Source organism: Cavia porcellus, unplaced genomic scaffold, assembly GCF_034190915.1.
Source record: "Cavia porcellus strain 051 isolate PalLab524CR breed Dunkin Hartley unplaced genomic scaffold, mCavPor4.1 scaffold_28, whole genome shotgun sequence".
NCBI lineage: Eukaryota > Metazoa > Chordata > Mammalia > Rodentia > Caviidae > Cavia > Cavia porcellus.
The window spans coordinates 41,284,955-41,303,445 of NW_026947511.1; the positions used below are offsets into that span (position 1 = coordinate 41,284,955).

At 60.2% G+C, this 18,491-nt stretch overlaps 1 protein-coding gene across 1 annotated transcript; it reads right to left on the reverse strand.

Annotated features, from left to right (window-relative positions):
- Window positions 1-4,426: 4,426 nt before the first annotated feature.
- Window positions 4,427-14,591, reverse strand: Mdfi (MyoD family inhibitor). Its single transcript, XM_063238908.1, has 5 exons — window positions 14,547-14,591; window positions 14,337-14,423; window positions 9,100-9,282; window positions 6,436-6,660; window positions 4,427-5,063 (listed from the first exon to the last, which is right to left on the reverse strand). Exons 2-5 carry the CDS (start codon window positions 14,410-14,412, stop codon window positions 4,807-4,809), a joined length of 741 nt encoding a protein of 246 aa, XP_063094978.1. The 5' UTR covers window positions 14,413-14,423; window positions 14,547-14,591; the 3' UTR covers window positions 4,427-4,806.
- Window positions 14,592-18,491: the final 3,900 nt, after the last annotated feature.

The window sequence follows — 18,491 nt, forward strand, 5'->3', positions numbered from 1 at the left end:
AAGAAAAGAACAGATCTGGTTTGAAATAAACATAGCAGCTGGGTGTGGTGGCACATGCCTGTAATCCTAGCACTTGGGAGGCTGAGGTAGAAGATCACTGTGAGTTCCAGGCCAGCCTGGGCTACATAAGTTCAAGGCCAGCTTGTGCTACATAATAAGATCCTGACTCAAAAAAAGAAAAGAAAAGGAAAACAAAGCAGTAAGCCTGGGGCCAGCTCGCAGGTGGCCCCCCGATCTGACTCCCTACTCAGGTGTCACCCCCTTGCGTCTCTTGCACACTGACTGGGGCTGCCTGGCGTGGGACTTCGGCCAGGCCAGAGCAGTCCGTCCCTGACTGTGCTCCTTCAGGGAGCTGCACTGCCAGAGGCCACACCCGCACCCCAGGGAGCAACCTGCGGCCGTGTGAGCCTGGAACACACAGCCAGACCCTTTCCCCAAAATCCTAAATAAACAAATGGAACAGAAGTCCTTCCTGCCCCCTCCCACGCCCCCTGCAGACCACTGCTCCTGCGGGTGACACCGACACTGAGAGTCTCACAGCGCAGGTGAGGGGCACCTGGGTTGTCAGGTCAGCCCTGACACTGTGCGGTCACAGATCAATCGCTCTGCCTGGTGCATCTGAGCAGGCCCTGGGCATCTGGGGCCATGGGGCAGAGCTTCATTGTGTGAATTCCAGGCGGTGCTATTTTGTCTTCCGGTGCTTGGCTCTGACCCTGCGCTGCACCCAGCCCCTTGCCTGTGCCTTTTTGTACGAACCTAGCCAGGAACCCCTGTGCCACATGACACTCATGGGTCACTTCAGTGCATGCCCAGTTTACTCCCTGGTGTCGATGTGTGAGGGTCCCAGCATAGGACCCCCTGAGAGTGGGCAGCCCCCTCCAGCTGGCACATGGGCTGCTGGCACTGGATGGCAGAGCCTTGGGACGAAGGTTATCCTCTTGCCTCAGCCTACAGAGTTTTGAGATGACAGGCGTGTGCCACCACACCCTGCTGGTCCTTGTCCTCTGAAATTGGCTCCTGAGCCTCCAGTTAGGAGTAGCAGAGAGGGCAAGAGAGGCTTGGGCACCCAGCTTGGGCTGGGGTGCAGGCAGAAGGAGCCACAGGCTTGCACTCCACAGGTGGAGGGGGCCAGATCTGGGAAGAGAAGGGACAGGGAGGTGCAGGTATCCAGGGTGCCCAGGGCAGAGTAGAGGAAGGCAAATCGCCCCTCTGTCTGGGCCGGGTGTGTGTTATTATTGTTATGTTATGCAGTGTCTCAAGGCTGGCCTTCGTGCTGGTCTGGCCGGGCCTGAATGGCCCCATAAATCCCGGCCATAAAGAGTAATGAGGAGACACAAATGAGATAATTAGGAATAAATCTCACCGCGGCCTCTATCCATCAGCATCCTTGAAACCGGCCAATCTTCCGAGCCATTAGCTGGGCCCCTAATTAATGCTGAGCTGCCCAGCTCTGCGGGGGCTCCACGACTGGGAGGGACCCCAGTTGAGGGCACAGCTGCCCCCACAGCCCACTGTGGGTGACCTTGGGAGGAGCGGGGGACAAGTGCCTGTCCTGTCTCCTGGGCCCACTGTGGCTGCCCTGTCCTTGCCATGTTGCTGCTTCTGCTTCCTTTCCCTGTCTACTAAGCTGAGGTGTCCTCCCTCTCATCGGATGCCACTGAGGCAGGAAGATCTGAGTTAGAGTAAGTCATGGGACCACCTGTCACATCCAGGTAAGGACTCCATCTATACCCCGGCAGTGGCAGTCCCTTCTCTTGGGCTCTCCTTAAGACTAAATTTGCTGGGCTGGAGATTTAGCTTAGCGGCATAAGCGCCTGCCTTGCAAGCAGGCAGTTGTGAGTTCAATCCCTGGTACTGGTAAAAATACAAAAAAAAAAAAAAAAAAAAAAAAAAGATTGAATTTGCCATCCTCCTGCCTCAGCCTCCCAGAATGGGATTATAGGCATGGGCCACCACGCCTGGCCAGCTCCCGATGTTTTAATCTGCCAATCTTCCCCCTTTTAAAGTTACATACAGCCCCCCTACTTCTTTGGGGAGCTCCTCCCCTCCAATTATGCATTCTGGTTCTGAATGGGCAGCCAGGTAACTGACCCTCCCTGACTTTGGCCTGACCAATCATAGCCCTCCATTCCCAGGCACAGTGATGTCACCTGACTTTGGCCTGACCAATCATAGCCCTCCATTCCCAGGCACAGTGATTGGCCAGTGGTGGGCCTGTAACTCAGCCCAAGCCAAGCTGAGTCCTTCCCTGGCCTTTACTGTGGTGGCTCGTGGCCCTCCTCAGCAGGAAAGCCGTGCATGGGGAGGAGCATCAACATGGTGGACAGGGCTGGGTCCACTGTCTCTACTCTCATGCAGGGCTCCTGTCCCTCAGCATAGGGCCATTCTAAGGAGCCACACTGCTTTCCTAGCTGTCACAGAATGTCTGCGGTTGTCCTGAGCCTCGGGGATGCCTGATCCCCCAACTTTGTGTCTGTGGGACTGGTGGACTGCTTAAAGTTTCCCCAAGCTGGTACCTCTGGGGTCCCAGGAAGGTGGCATCCTGAGGCTCCGTGTTGCCCACTTTCAGCAGTGAAACAGGGGACGTCCCTGACAATGCAGGGCAGTGGGGATTGTGGGGGAATGGAGCTGGCCTCCCTCACACACTGTCTCCTGGTTTGGTGACTTGTTGTCTGGGGTGGGGGCGCCCTGGCTTGGCCTCACTCCTCTTCATCTTCCCTCCGTGCTGTCAATGCCCTCCTTGGCATGGACAACCAGGGGACGGGCAGCCCCTCGGCATTCTCCTGGGCCTAAGTGAGGAGGTTGGGAGGCAGGGCGGCCATGGGGCACCAGGGTAGGCCTGGGGCTCTGTGGTTCAGCCCGGGCCCTGACATATTTGTGCCATGTGTGAGGGGCACATATGGAGGGTGTGCATACATGGTGTGTGGGCTGGTCGCATGTGGCTGTGTGAAATATACATGCATGACCGCATGGAGTGTATGCATGTGTGCATAAGTGCACGCGTGTTGGGGGCCTGCTAAATCCTGCCACCACTACCCCCATCCCGGCACCCCAGGTCTCAGGTTCCAGCCACTGTCCTAAAGCAAACACCTCAGGCAGCCGAGGCAGGAAGCCAGTGTTTGGACTGCGTGAGGGCCTCTTCCTGCCCACCTGTGCCAGGAACCCCACTCCCTGTCGCCCCGGCCTCCTTCCCATCCTCGGTCCCCAAGAGGAGGGGAAACTCCAAGTGCACTCCGAGCCAGCTGGGTCATGACGGGCTGTGTCACAGCACTGGGACCAGGGGGCGGGACAGGGCCCTTCACACTGAGCAGCGGCCTGGCCACCTAGTCATACACCGGGTCTCATGCTTGTCATATTCAAGTTCCCCAGATGCACAGAGAGCTGACAAAGCTGAGGTGTGGCCCATGCTGTGTGCACTGTCCTCGCACTGTATAAAGGGGAAGCTGGTGTAGGTGCTACACATGCACCCAGATGGGGCCGGGAACTCTGCACCCCGTGTTCGAGGGAGGAATACAAGAACACAGGGAGCGAGGTGGGGTCCTGAGCGGGTGACCCGGGGCAGGTCCCTTCCTGTCCTCTGTTTAGGGTGTGTTCCAGGGGTCAGAAGACCTGAAGTGGGCCAACTGAGGCCCGGGGTATTCCCCAGAAACTCATGCCCTTGGCCCGGGCTGCCACACCTGGCGACATTCTGGGGCAGTCTGACCCCTACCGAGTCCCCTTCTTCCCTTTAGCATTGCCTGAATCACAGCTGACATCAGCCCTGAGGGCAATGCCCCACTCTCCAAGGTCCCCCTCAGAGCCACCCAAGTCCCTCCCCTGCGACATCTCTGCTCTTCTGACTCCTGGCTTCCTGGAGGCCTAGTGTGTGCACTGACCCTGCCCCCACTGGGGTCCACACCTCCCCACCCAGCTTTTCCGTACTCAGGTCTCCCCTCCTCCCTGCACCCACGGGCACGGGACAGCTGGCTTCAGGGGCTTCCCTAGTGCCCACGAGGTGCCCTGCTTTCTCAGCCCCTGGTGACAGGGCAACTGAGGCTGGTGCATGACTCCCAATCAGGGCCCAGCTGGCCTCCCAGCAAGGCCTGGTACACACTGGGCCCCTGCCAGGCCTGTGCCATGACATGGGCGGCGTCCTGGGCCTTCGAGTAACTTCACAGAGGCGCCCTGGAGGGCTGCAGGCAGCAGCGGATTAATCAATCAAAACTTGAGCACATGTGCTTCTCATTAATCCCGGTGTGCCAAGGTTAACTCTTCCGGGTCTTTGGTGCCCTTCCCTGGGGAGGGGGAGGTGGCAGCCCTTCCTTGCCTCCTTTCCTTGTAGGGGACATGAATGAGGAAGGAGGAGGTGAGGGGCCAGGTCTGGGGGGGCCATCCCCACGGGGTGCAGTCACAGGTGGAGTTTGCAGCTGGGGCAGGTGGGAGGACGTGGAGATGAACAAATATCTTTATTTACAGTGACGAATAGAAGACCCTCCCTCTGCGCCCGCCCTGTGCCCTTCCAGGCTTTGCCGTGCTGTGCCATGCTGTCCCGCCCCAGGCCTGGCCTCCAGGTCACTGCGCGGGTCAGGGAAGTACTGGCTGGGTTTGGCAGGCTGGGAAGAGGCTCTTTCACATTTTGCTGTCCTCTGGCCAGGGCAGCAGGAGAGGAGACTCGGGGAGAGAGGTAGAGAAGCCGGCAGACCCGTCCCTTCCCTCCCTGTGGTCACAGTGTTCTGCAGCCCCACCCGGCCAGTCCCGGGGAGGGGGCTGGGAGAAGCCAGGCAGGCCCGGGCGTGTGTCTGTCCATCCCCACGTGTCCCTCGCTGGTCAGGAGGAGAAGCAGAGGCCACAGCACTCCATGCAGATCTCCAGGCAGTCGGCCGACTCGCAGCAGGCATCCAGGATGCCGCAGTCCAGGTCGCAGGGCAGGTCGCAGTCGGCGCACTCGCCGGAGCCACAGCAGCAGCAGCACAGACATGAGTCCTCCGAGCCGCAGGAGCCGCAGGTGGCGCAGTCCAGAACCAGGTTGCAGAGGGTCAGGAACTCACAGAACAGGCAGGACAGCACGCAGTGCACGCAGCAGTCTGGGGTGGGGTGGGGGGCAGAGGAGAGGCCACTATGGGGACCCCTGGTGGCCAGGCTCGGTGCCCAGGCCAGCACATTTAGGTCAAATGATGACCCCAGGTGCAGGGACTCAAGCCCATCTGAGCAGGCCTTGGCCTCCCTTGGTTTACTGGCTTAAGAAACACTCTGGGGGTGACAGGTCCCTGGTACCCACTGTCCCAGCTGCTGTGTGGGAGTAATCTCGTCTAGAGCCTCTGTGATTCTGAGCTCGGGCTGCAGAGTGCCCTCTCCCTAGATGTAGGAACTGAGGTGTGAGGTTCAGGAACCGGGAATGGCACCTAGACTCCCAGCCTGGAGTCTTTAACCCCGGGGAATGCAAACCCACACACCTCCTCCTCCATCCCCAGGACCCCGCAAGCCTGCTCTCCCATTACCCACCCCTCCTCCTACACAGCGTCACCCCAGGGTCTTCCTCGGCTGGAGAGCCCCCTCCCCCGTCCCCTGCCTTCCAGCTGAAGGGGGAGGGTACTCCTGGCCTGGCTGGGTCATGGCCCCCACATGCACCCTGGGAAGTCACTGCCTTGGGGCTCTCCAGATGCACTGCAGGTCCGCCTGGCCGCTCCCTAGCCCCTGACTGCCTGGAGTGGCACCTGTCACCTCCCTGGCTGGGCCCTCCCATTGGCAAAGCCTGCAGAGCCTATGGCCTTCCCTGCCCAGTGTGGGTGGCAGGGGTGTCCCCATGTCACTCCAAGCCTCTTTCTCTCGGCACTTGTCACAGGTGGGAATGCGACCTGGACCACAACCTGCTCCCTACAGTCGTGCACACTGAATCCAGGCCAGGGTCCCCCAAGATGGAAGGCGCTAGGGGTCAGGCAGGCCTGAGCACAGGCAGTAGAACTAGGGCTGGGTGGCAGGGACCTGTGTTTCGAGAACAGCAGGTGGTACTGCGGGGTCCTTTGAACCCCCAGCCCATTAAGCGGCATCACATTCAGCCAAGTGCTCTGCCTTCACTAGCCACATAGTCCGCGCCTCTAGGAAAATTTCTTTCTTTTTCTGTTTCTGGTGCGGGTGATCCAACTCAGGGAACCCCAGGTTTTGCATGGGGCAAGCTCTACCACTGAGCCGCACCCCCACCCCCTCCAGGAGAATTCCTGATTCCAGCAATAGAATGGTTGTCTTGGTGGTGTCCAGCTCTTCTCAGAGAGCAGGGGCCGAAGGGCTCAGCCTCAGGAATGTGCGCATCCTCAATTTACCCAACAGGTGCGCTCTGCAGGGCTGGTGGATCTGAGTGGGCGTGAAGGGCTTTGGGAACCCAGCCCCCGGGCCCCATGCAGTTCAGGCCTGGGGTTCTGCATTTCTGGCCAGCACCTGGAAACCATGCAGGGCGCTTACCTTCCTGCGCCTGCAGGGGGATCTGGGAGGAGGCCGACTTCGCGCTGGCCTTGCTCTTCTTGCTGCCCTGGCTGGCCAGAGAGGGGTGTGTCTGCAGCTTCCGGTGGGCCTTGGGACCCCCAAGAGCACCATTCCCCGCCGGCTTGGCACTGCCCAGCTCTGAGGGGTGGCTAGAGCCATTCGGCAGTAGTGGGGTGCAGCCCAAGGGGTTCCCCTGAGGCTGGCCTGGAGAGGTGAAGAGAAAGGATGTTGGGGGGAAGTGTGGAGGCCCCCGGCAACTCCCAGTTCTGCCTGATGCACCACAGGGCATCGAGCCAGACTGTCTTCTGCAGAGAGGAAACTGCTAGGATGGACAAGCCCAGAGTCACACCGTGACATAGCAGCAGGCTGGATCCCAGCTCCTGACTCCCAGTCGGTGTCCATCCCACAGAGACACAGGTGCAAGGCCAAGGGGCGCTCAGAGAGGACCCCACTTCCGGTTTGGTTGAAACTGGTTTTTTTTTTTTTTTTAATCGGTACCAGGGATCGAACTCACGACTGCCTGCTTGCAAGGCAGGTGCTTATGCAGCTGAGCTAAATCCCCAGCCCCCGAAACTGGTCTCTTTATGCCTAAACTCAAGCTGGTTTTGAATTCACCACCAGATCAGGCTCGCCTTGATCTAGCAGTGATTCTTCTGCCTCAGTTTCCCCAGCACCGCCACATCTGGTTTAAGACCCCGCTTTCTTACTCCACCTGAAACCCGCTCTCCTGTTCTTGGCGTTGGGACTTGGACTATGGGGACGGGGTGGACGGGGCAGCAGCGAAGCAGTTAACCTTCCCTCCGCTGCTGCCAAGCCCCCAGCTGTTTTTGCCCTCCGTGCACTGGGTGACTTATTGGAAACATCTGTTTGGAGATGCAGCCTGGGCCCGGAACCCAGGGTTTCCTCAGGCAGCCCCCGCCTCTGCTCCTTCCCCACCAAGCTCCCGCTCAAGCCTTGGCCCCCACCTCTAAGGCAGGCGGCAGAAAGAGTGGAGTGGGGGCCATGGAGTCTGGGAGAGAAGGAGAGGGAGCTGATGGGGAGGCCCCGGCTCCCTCCCAGGCCGGGCACCAAACCTCAGTCCTATCATTGAAGTCCAAGAAGCTGACCTCTAGCCAGCACCGGGTTTCTTCCTGGACTTCACTCAGGCTGGCCGGGGTGGCAGTGACGGCAGGCATGGGGACTCAGAAGGGGCCATGGGCGCCAGGGACCCCCCAGCCAGAGACCCGGCCAGGCCCTCTGTAAATGCCAGGTACTCCTATTCGTCCCGGGTTGCAGACCCCTGACGCTGGAATGCACAGACAGGGATGGAGAGGAGGGGCCTGAGCTAGCACAGAGCACTTGACCGAGAGCCTCCTGCACACCAGCCACCCACCTAGGCACTTGCTGAGTATTCTTACACTGAGTTCTCCACAGGGGAGCCCTGCTTTTCACGGAAGAGGGAACCAGCCTGGGTTAGGAGCTGGCACTTAGCAGGCAGACAGGCAAGCAAGGCACAGAGGATCAGATCCCAGGTTGCTACCACTATGCTAACACGTGTTCCTTATTGTTAATTTTAAACAGGTGCCCAGGTAGGACTTGAACTTTCGAGGCCTGCCTCAGCCGCCCAAGCAGCTGGGATTGCTGGAGCAGTTTATGAATCTGAGTAGTTACTCTGCACCAGGAACAGTATCAAGAGCTTTTCGTGTTGCTGCTTCTTTAAGCATTGCAAGAGATCGCTCAGTAATCCCATTTCACAGATGAAAAAACTGAGACCCAGAGAGGGCAAAACTTGCTAAAGTTCCATCAGCCCAGAAGTGGAGGAGATAGGGCCTTGTGTTTGTTAGAAAGGAGCCCAGGACAAGGAGGAGAAAGGAGGGGAGCCTCTGGCCAAAGGTGTGGCTGGGCCTGCATCTGGGTAAACAGGGGCAAGGCCAGGAGAAGTGGCCAGACCTGAATCATTCTGCCTGCCTCCTGGCCCCATGGACGGGGACTGGCCAAGCCTTAGCCAGCTGTGGTGCCCCTTGCCCTGCTGCCTAAACACGGGTACAGTGGGCAGCTGGGGCAGAGTGTGTGGTAAGCTGGGCCTGGGAGGTTCAGGCACAAGAGCCCGCCTGTGGCCTTGGCTGTGGAACAGTGTGGGCCTGAGTCACAGAGCAAACACTGGGGCCACAGACATGGAAGTGCCTGGCCCACGCCCGCTGGGGGTCCTGCTCCATGGCCGCTGTGCTGACCTCCTCTCCACGCTGCCAGCAGCGGTATGTCTGGTGGTGGCTGCGGGTGTAGTGCCAGCCGGCCTGGCTCCAGAGGTCCTGGCTGGAGGTGACTTCTACTGCCCTGGCCAGCTGGGCAGGCAGCATGGCACAGAGCCCACAGCCTGGGCAGGGACCAGGGTGACTGGTTTCTGAGCCTCACTTTCCTGTCTGTAAAATGAGCTTGGCCAAAGATAACCCTGGGTCCACAGGAAGATGCAGCCATCCCTGCTCCGGTCTCACCAGCGCTGGCCTCCCTCTGGCCCGAGCACTGCTCTCAGGGCTGTCCACACTGGCAGGCTTGTCTAAGTGGGAAGCCAGGTGCCCTCCGCATGCTGAGAGGAGAGTCAATTCATCTGAGTGGCCTTCCACCCCTACATGTTACCACCCCAGCCTGTAGTCCCCTGGAACTCACGCGTCACAGCTTCCGTGGGGACATCAAGGTCAGTACTGTCCAGGGCCTTTGGAGCCCCAGGGTCATTGCCTTGGGGCATGGGAGGTGCCACCTCCTCCAGGGAGCCCGCCTCCGACGCTGCCTCCACTGGGCGAGCAGGTACTGCTCCTACCTCCAGCTCAGGCAGGAGCCACTCGGTCTGGGCTGGGGAAAAAGCAGAGGGCCAAGGTGTATTTCCAGGGTGCCTTCCCGACTGCCCAGCCTGGCCTCAGCTTGCAGCTCGGGTGCCCACTGAGCTGCACTCTTGGCCCTATGCCAGGTACGCAGCCCATTTCTTATCCGGCACAGCTACAGACTCCCACAGTTCCTAATCCCCATCTGCGCGTGCGCAAGGGCGTTTGTGCTGTGTGCATGCATGTGGTGTGAGGAGGGCCCGGTACCCAGCAGAAGGGGCAGGAGAGACAGGGACAGGCGTCAGACTGATGGCATGAAAGCAGGCAGCGAGGGACAGAGAAGACCGGCAGAGGCCAGGGAGGAGGGACCGCAGGAACTGGGTCAGAGAGCAGGACCCTGGCCCGGCAGGAGCAGCTAGGCCGAGAGGCAGGGAGAGAGGCGAACCGCAGCCTCGTGGTAATTACAGTGTCCACACAGGGCGGGCAGGATGCAGACACAGAGCCATCTCCAAAGCCACAGTCCAAGGTGACAGGGCAGGGGCTCTGGGGACAGAGGGCAAAACAGAGGAAGCTCAGGTCACAGCCTGGGCCAGGCTGCCCGGGGCAGTCACGGTGGGACCCCACACCTGGAGCACACCCCTGCCTCTGGCACCACGCCACACACGATGCAGGGAGCGGAGATTGAGACACCCAAGGGTGACATGGCCACACGGAGGGGGGGAGGAAGACAGGGAGACAGCAGTCCAACCCAAGGGTGAAGACAGACCCCCGCCACACACATACTGCAGATGGCAGAGGGGTGCAGGGACAGAGACCGGATGGAGGTGGAACGGCAGCCTGGCTTGGAGAGCTGAGGGCTTCCGCATGGGTCTGTCACCAGCAAGAGGGCAGGCGGGTGTGAGGACAGAGGAGGGGACAGGGAGGGACCAGCTGAGGCTGCGCACGCAGGACTCCAGGACTCGGTGGGGCTGGACACAGGCTGACCCTGAGCCTTGAACCTGGGAAATTCTTGTCCCAAATACCCTGGCCCCTCGGGGCCCGAGGGACCTATGTGAGTGGCACAGAGTATAACAGCCCCGGTGGGCAGGCCGTGACTTGCCCAGGGTAAACCACAGATCCTGCTGGAGCCCGGAGTGGGGGCAGGGTGGGAAGGGCGTGGCGCCTGGGTCTCCACTGGGGGCCCTTCCTGTCCACAGCCACTCCTGCCCCACCCCCGCCGGCACCTGGGGCCTGTCCAGAACTGTCCTTGCCACCAGGACTGACCACGGACAGGTCAGGCAGATTTGGGAAGGTCCCAGCAGGACAGAGGGAGACAGCAGACGTGCGGGCAGCCCAGGAGCTTCGAGCCCCATCCTAATTCCCGGGGGTGGGGGCCTGCCAGCCCCACCCCCGACTTCAAGGGAAGCTGCCATGGCCCCAGGATCTGACCCTGGGGGCTGCCTCTCCTACCGGCAGAGAGGAGCACCAAGTCCTGTTCCCCACGGGCCACAAGCTGGGGCAGGTCCCCTCAGTGCGGTCAGCTTGTGTGCAAAGGGGATTGGAAGGCCGGGCCCCCAGGGTTTCCAGGAGCGCAGCAGGTCTTCCAGTTGGACACCTTGAGGCTCTGTCCCGAGGCCTTGGGGTGCACAGGGAGACACTGTCAGTACTGAAGTAGACAGGGCCCAGATTTCTGCCCTCCTGGTGCCCAGGGTTAGAGAGGAGGAAGGTGAGAAGGACTGGAGGAGGCAGAAGTCCCGCCTGTCCGGGCCCCTCCTCTCCACCCCTCTGGATTAGGAAGCCCAGAGTGGGGGCCTGCAGCAGCTGGGCATTCACCAGAGCCTCAGACCTAGGGAAAGCGAGGCAGGACAGAAAGCAGTTTGTGGTCTGGACCTGGACACACAGGGCAGCAGAGGTCCCAATGGGGACTTAGCACAACCAAGAACCAAGAGCAGATAGGACCAATCACATGCTCGGGGACAGGCATCAGAATCAGAGGGAAAGTGGGGTACGGTGGTGTACACCTGTCACCCCAGCACTAGGGAGGCTGAGGCAGGAGAATCACCAAGAGTTGCAGGCCAGCCTGAGCTACACAGTGGGACCTTGTCTCAAAACAAACAAAAAACCCCACAAAAACACAATAACAAAAAATAAAGACAAAAGAATCAGAGGGAAGAGAAGCAGCAGCAGTAGAGAAACCTGGGCTGGAAGGGCTGTCACCCCAGAGACACCCCAACATGGAGAGGACAGCCCTTGGCAAAGGAAGGGCAGGAAAGCCAGACATGAGGCGGTGTGACCGGCACACACACCGAAAGGCCACAGGACTAGCTGTCCCTTTGCGAACAGGGACACCACTGTCCCAGAGAGACCTGCAGAGCTCTCTGAGGAGCGTCTCCTGGAGGGGGTGTGTGCAGAGCGGCTGGAGGGTGGGGTGAAGTGCTCAGGGGCTGATGGGTGGGGCTGGGGCTGTCCCTTCTCATCTGGCCGGGTGGCACCAGCATGCCTGTGGCACCTTGGAGCAGAAACCCGGGGCCTGCAGCCCTGTGGACCCTGCCCTGTGGCTTTTCTTCCCTCCACGCCCGTGAGCAGTGGCTTGGGAGGAGTTTGAGCTCCAGAGCCCCAGTGCCTGGTCCCTCAAATCCAGCCCCTCCTGGCTCTGTGGACAGTGGCCTGCGCTTCCCCTTGGAGCTCTGATCTGCTCTGAAGAGAAAGCCAGGACTCTTCTGATCCAGAACCCTGCACTGTCTCTGCTTGGCCCTGCATCACATTCTTGCCAACATCTTTAATGGAGTCAGCGTATAAAGGTCCTGGGCTCCAGGCGGACAGGCCTCCCCATGGCTCTTGGCCATCACCAGCCTGCTGAGCAGTCTACCAGGGCTTACATGGTGCCTCTTGACCACTGTCCAAACCCAGCCCATCCTTCCTGACCCAGCTGGAACCTCTCTTCCTCCAGAAAGCTGACCCCGGGCCCGCAGTGCCTCCTCCAGGCGGTTCAGCAGCTGGGGACTTAGTGCCTGTGGCCCCCTTGCTGGTCATAGCCTGGACACCTGGCTGTTTGAGGGGACTGTAGCCCTGTCCTTGCCCTCCGCCAGGGCAGCTGAATTTGCCACATGCTGGAGGGCGCTCAACACAGGTCTGGGTGAGTGCTGAGTCCTGGAGTTTGGGGTGCCTCAGGTCAGGGGAGAGAGAGAGATAGAGAGGGTTGAGTCTTAGGACTGACCTCTGGCCTTGAGCCCCAAGGAGGCTGGAGAGAGTGGACTCCTTTGATGGACATGTAGTCCTAGGCCACCAAACTAAGCTCTCAGCTAGGCGGGGTCGCCTTGGTTTTATTTTAGGTCTGAAGGCTCTGATCCCCAGGAAATTCGATTTAGAATCTGGTGCAGGAATGTGACGCCAAAGCGCTGGGCAGAAATCTGTGTGCCGGGTTGGGAGCCAGGCTCCTGGGGCTCTGGGGATGGGTAAGGAGGCGGCCACTGGGGGAGCCAAGGGTGTGGGCTTGGCCACCTGCCCTGGCTAGGCTTGCTCTGAGTTCCCTGTGTCCCCTCCACATCTTGGGTGGCTAAGGAAGGGTCCCTGGCCTTGCCGTCCTGTCCTGGCCCGTGGGAATGTGGGGGACTCCGTCTCAGCTTCAGGCGTCTGTGGGGTTTTGGCTGGGTCGCTTGTGGTTTGGGCTTCCTGGGCAGCAGGCTCAGACTCCCAAGGCCATGGCAGAAAGGCAGAAAGAGGCCTGTGTTATGAAAGCCGCATTGTCTGGCTTGGGCTGCCATGGGGAGGGGGCACGCTGGGGTACTGGGGGCCTCAGGGTACTGCCCAGGAAGTGGCCCTGCCTGGAGCACACTGCACTGGGCACAGGTCACATAAGGGTGGGTCTTGGAGGAGGAGGAGGTAGGAGGAGGAGGAGGAGAAAGTAGATAAAGGAGAAAAAAGTATGGGGGTGGGAGAGGAGGGAAGTGGGGGGAGGGAGGTGGCCAAGGAAGGAGAAGGCTCGCAGCCCCGCCCAGCTGTCCTTGCAGCCTGGGGGCCCCTGATACTGGACAGGCTCCTTCTGCAGAAGGAGCAGGGACCCTGGGGGAATAGAGGTGGGGACAGGTACACTGGTCTCATCTGTGTGCTGGCTGTCACCCAGTCGGTGTCCTTCTGTCCCCACTCTGGTGTAGAAGACTCCGGCAGCACCACAGTCTAGGGGGGTCCATCTCGGGAAGACAGGAGCTGAGCCACTTCCCCAGCCAGACTTGGAGGCTGGGAGAGGGGGAACAGAGAAGTGGAGGCAGAGGGGAAAGAGGGGTGCAGGGCGGCAGAGCCTGGGTGACCCAGAGCAACACTCTGCACCCATCTCCTGCACAAATCCTAGAGCTCCCGACATCCCCCAGAAGCCTAAGGTGTACCTAGGGACAGTGAGGGGCTGGGACTCCAAGACAGACCCTGTGGGATGGCGACCTGACTTGGTCTGGAGAGTCCTCCTGATGGACATCCGGGAGCTTGGGTTCCGAGGTGGGGAAGGGGCTGTTTACCAGGTCTGCAGGCCGGGGCAGTGGGGCTCAGGCAGGACAGAAAGCAGGGAAGGGAGGGCAGGAGGAGGGGAGGGCCCGCCGCAGCAGCCCCGGGCAGACAAAAGTTTTCGGGAAGCGCCGGTCTCTCCCAGGGCTGGGGGAAGGGAAGGAGAGGGAGACCAAGATTCCCCCACTCCGGCCAGCCCAAAGACCCCGTAAATATTTACACACTGGGCAGAAACGGTGGGGACACACCAGGACAGAGACGCCTCGGAGTGTGTCTGCCGTGGGTGTGCTACGTCTGTGTGTCTGCTGTGTGCTGCTTTGTGTCTGCTGTGTGTGCACGCGTGCGTGCGTGCGCATGTGTGTGCGTGCTGTGGGTGTGCTACGTCTGTGTGTCCGCTGCGTGTGCGCCTATGGGCTGGGGGGAGTCGGAGCCAACTTGGCGCGGCCGCCTCGGTTCTGGCCAGGCCTTCCCACCCTGCCCTCCACTACTCCTGGACCGGGTCCCTGACACCCGGACTTCTCGCCCCAACCCCGCCGCGCTCCTAGGCCGTCTCCTCGCTCCTCCGGTGCAGAGACCGAACCGGCCGCCCCTCGCGCTCCTTCCCGCTCCTACCTGGCTCCGGGGCTGCGCCGGGGGCTCCATGGGGCGCGTCGTGGCGAGAGTGGCTTTGGCTGCTCACCTGGGACATCGGCCCGGGACCTGTATGGGACGAGGCTCAGCGGGTGGCGGGGGCTCGTGCCCTGTACCCGGCTGGACTCCCTCGTTGCGCGCCCCGCCGAGCGCCACAGCCCGGTGCCGCCCGCGCCCCCTCCTCTCGCTCACCCGCCGCGCGCCCCTTCCTCGATCCCCGCGCCCCGGCCCCCGGCTCCTCCCCTCCCGCCCCCCACCCTGTCCCCGCCCCTCCTCGGCTCCCCGCCTCCACGTCCCCTCCCCCCGGGCCGGACACGTCTGTCCGCGGGGCGCCGAGGCCCGCGCCCCCACAGGAAGCCAGTCCGGCGCGTTTCCTCCGCGCGCGCCCCGAGCGGGGCCCCGGTTCCCCCAGTCCCCGCCCCAGGCCCAAGCTCCGCGGACTGTGCAGGGGCTACATTTTTCCCTTTGTCTAAAACTGTGTTAAAAGTTTGCAGAGTCAGAGAACACAGAGAAAAAAACACCCGGCCAACGGTGGGAGCAACCGCACCCCCAAATCTCGCTCCAAAGACGGGGCAGTCTGGCTTCTCGGGTACCCTTTGCACATCCCCCGTCTCCATCTGGGTCCTAAACTGGGTCCTTGGGGCCTGGTGCTCTGTGACCCTCAGAACCCAGCCCGCAGAAGTCGTGGCTCTGGGAAACCTGACCCCCGACTCCCCAGCACCCCCCCCATCCTGTGCGTAACGCTGAACGCCCGGGTCCCCACCCACCCACAGCGTGGGAAGGCAGTTCGCGCCCCAGCTTTGGAGCCAGGCAGAGACGCAGAGCTCCTACAATGGAGGTGCGAGCAGAAGGCTAACAGGGGCGTCCACGCCGGGACTGGAGCTGCGGGGGTGGGGTTCGGGAACCCTCGGGTAACCTCGCGACCAGGTCCTGAGAACCGAGGAGGACGCGGACCTGTGGCTGCCGAGTGGGCCAGGTCGGCCCATGGATGCTCGCAGGTCGGGTGGCCCGGTGGGGAGAGGACAGTGCGGGCCACCCTTGTCTCGAGGAGGTCGCACTGGCCTCCGTCTCCACCGCAGGGTGCTTGGCGATGCCCGGCCACCTCTCCGGGTCCCGCGCTACAGCCAAGGTGGAGGGGGCGGGGCCGGCCGGGAACTCGGGGCTCCCCCCACCTCAGTCCTCGAAGTGGCTACTTACAGCGCTCGCCGGGTCCTGGGGTGCGGCTGGGCCCGGGCCCCGCGTGGCCTCCACAGCCCTGTCGCCCCGGGCCCCCACGTCTCCGACGTCGGTGGTGGCGTCCAGAGGAGCCGGGCAGGCAGAGAGCAGGGGTCCCGCTCTGAGGCTCCGCGGGGGTCTGGCCTGGTGCCCGGGAGCCCGCTCTGGACCAGGCCTGGGTCTGGGGACGCTGGGGAGCCTGTGCTCGCACCCCTTCCCGGCCGGGCTGAGTCACCTGGACGCGCCCATGCGGGCCTGGCGGCCGCCGCATCCTCACCTGGCCCGGGCTGGGCCTCGCTCCTCCCTGCGTCCGCCCTGCAGAGCCAGGCCGCCCGCCCGGGACCCAGATCTCGGCTCCGAGCCCTCGTCCTTAGCTTCGCAGGCTCAGTCCTGGACCCCTAAACCCTGGCTGGGTCTCAAGTCGCCTGTGGAATCTCAGAAACCCTCGGAGCCAGCCCAGGACTAAAGTCTGCTTGGGTGGCGAAGGGAACTGCTTTCAGATTGACTCTGCACGCTGCTTCCCTGGGTGTGCCAGGGTTACCTCCGAGGTGCTACACGGTTTGGGGTCCTGTCCTACTCGGATAAAAGTGTTTTAAAAACCAGCTCTTGTTAGAATCTGCATCTCAAGATGGGGGCAGGGGCCATGGTCCTTGCATGGAACCGAGTCTGTGTGTCTTGAGGAAGATCCCGCTGCCCCTGAGCCTCAGGAGGGACGACCACTGGGGCATCCAGTGTGTACCCCAAAAGATTCATTGAAGCACTTGACTGTGTGATCACTTTAGAGGGTGCCCAGATACATGTTATTATTTTTTTGACTCTTCTAATAACTTTATTTTTTTCAAATCTATTTTAAAGAGAAAAAAATTTCAAAATAATTAGGGGGTGAGCCAGGGATGTAGCTCAGTGGCATAAAAGTCTGCCTGGCAAGCATGAGGTCGTGATACCAAAAAATCGATCCCTGGTACCAAAAAATTAAGGAGTAACAATGGTATATACATTGCATATTGTGTGTGTGTGTATAATATACACACATATGTTGTTTCTTTCAACTTCTCACACTAGTGAGACAATACAATGTTTACACATGTGTCTGATTTAGTTCACTTATGAGTATGGTCTCAAGTTGCATCCATGTCAGGTACATACTATTTTAAGGCATTTTTTTTTCTTTTTTTTAGGATTGAACCCACTCCCTCGCACATAGTAGGCAAGTTCTCTACTACTGAGCTATATCCTCTGCCCTTTTAACTTACTAAGGTGCCCAGGCTGGCCTGGAATTTGCAGTCCTCCTGCCTCACCTCCCACAGAGCAGGCATTACAGGTGTGTGCCCCTGCATCTGTTTTAAGGCAGTATTTTAAGAACCAAGTAAGCAAACTAGTTTGGTGGGCCAGCTTTGTGTTTTGTAAAGAAAGCTTTATTTGGTGGCCAGGTGTGTCATTGCCGCCCTGTAACCCTAGCACTTAGGAGGCTGAGGCAAGAGGATCATCATGAGTTTAAAGCTACATAGTGAGTTTAAAGCCTGCCTGGACTACGTAGTGAGACCCTGTCTCAATACTCCCCAAATAAATAAACAAAATGTTGGCATTTTGTTTCTCATGTACTTTCTAGACCTGAATTTTGACTTTTTTGGGGGGGTACCAGGAATTGAACTCAAGACCTTGTGCTTCCTGGGTAGGTGCTGGGCCGCTGAGCTATATTTATGATTTAAAATGGATTGCAGGGGAAATTGTTTTCCTTTCCCTCGTTCCCTCCCCTTCTGTCACCAGCTCAGTGCAGCCACCAGGGACCCCTCGCTCTCTGTAGACCCCCCAACCCCCCAGCTTACACATGTGGTGCAGACTGCTCCAGTGCATTGATTGGCCAGAAGTCTCCGCACAGAGAGCGCAGTGCGAATTCCAGGTTTCAAGTGGGGAAACCGAGGCCAGAGGTGGGGAGCAGCTAACCCGAGGCATGCAGTGAGCGAGCAGGAAGCTCACCTGGAGCTCCGGTGTCCAGACTCCCAGCGCAGTGCTATCCCCTCCCTAAGGCTTGCCCCCAGTCCCCGCCCCAGCGCCCTTCTGGTCGCCTGCACACTGGGTCCAAGCATGGGGCTCACCAGCCCAGCTCTCCTCCAGCTGGTGCCCGGCCCACCCTAGCTGCTGCCCCCTGCATGGACAGATCCCCCTCACTTCCTGTCCTGGACGGAGGCCAGTGGCTGGGCTGGGTGCCGCAGCTGGGCGGGTCCCATCACCCTGGAGAAGTAGGGGTCAGGACCCTTTGACTGGGAGGCAGAGTCCTTCTACAGGAAGCATGTGAGAAGCAGGTGGGTTTGATGTGGTTTAGGGTTTGTTTTCTTGAGAAGAGTCTCACTCCATTGTTTAAGCTGCCCTCAAACTCCCGTGGTCCATCAGTTCTCCTGCCTCAGCCTCCTGCCTACAGGCAAGCTCACAGGGCCAGGTGAGGAGGTGCTTTGTGTGCGGCAGGGATTGGGAATCACTGTCCTCCGTTCCTCGGGCCCTCCTGATGGCAGGAAATGTTTTCCTGAAGGAAAGAGCTTGGGATGGGGAGAGGGCGCAGGGATGACACACGCCTGTAACCCTAGCACTCGGGAGGCTGAGGCAGGAGGATTGCCACTAGTTCAGGGTCAGCCTGGGCTACGTAGTGAGATCCTCTCTCAAACAAAGCAAAGCAAAGAGGGGGAGAAATATACCACCAAGATAAACATAAATGCCGGCATTCTAAATAGCCGAGGTAAACAGAAACAGGAGGGTCCCCCTGCCTTCCCCGCCCATAGAAACATGATATATTGCTCTGCCTGAAGAAGAGATTTTTCTGGATCCATGTTTCTCTGGCAGTCTGCTAAAACTGTGGGTCCCCTCTCCAGGCCCCTCCCCTCCCCAGGAAACAGCGCTTCCAGTAGAGTGTGGGAGATTTCCGGGTTC

What these genes read in the sequence shown, in the direction of transcription:
- Mdfi (XM_063238908.1), bottom strand. Translation starts at nt 14,412, where the DNA reads ATGTCCCAGGTGAGCAGCCAAAGCCACTCTCGCCACGACGCGCCCCAT. An exon ending in CGGCGCAGCCCCGGAGCCAG is followed by an intron (nt 9,283 to 14,336) that starts GTAGGAGCGGGA and finishes CTTTTTCCCCAG; the next exon opens with CCCAGACCGAGTGGCTCCTG. An exon ending in CCCCCTGCAGGCGCAGGAAG is followed by an intron (nt 5,064 to 6,435) that starts GTAAGCGCCCTG and finishes ACCCCACCCCAG; the next exon opens with ACTGCTGCGTGCACTGCGTG.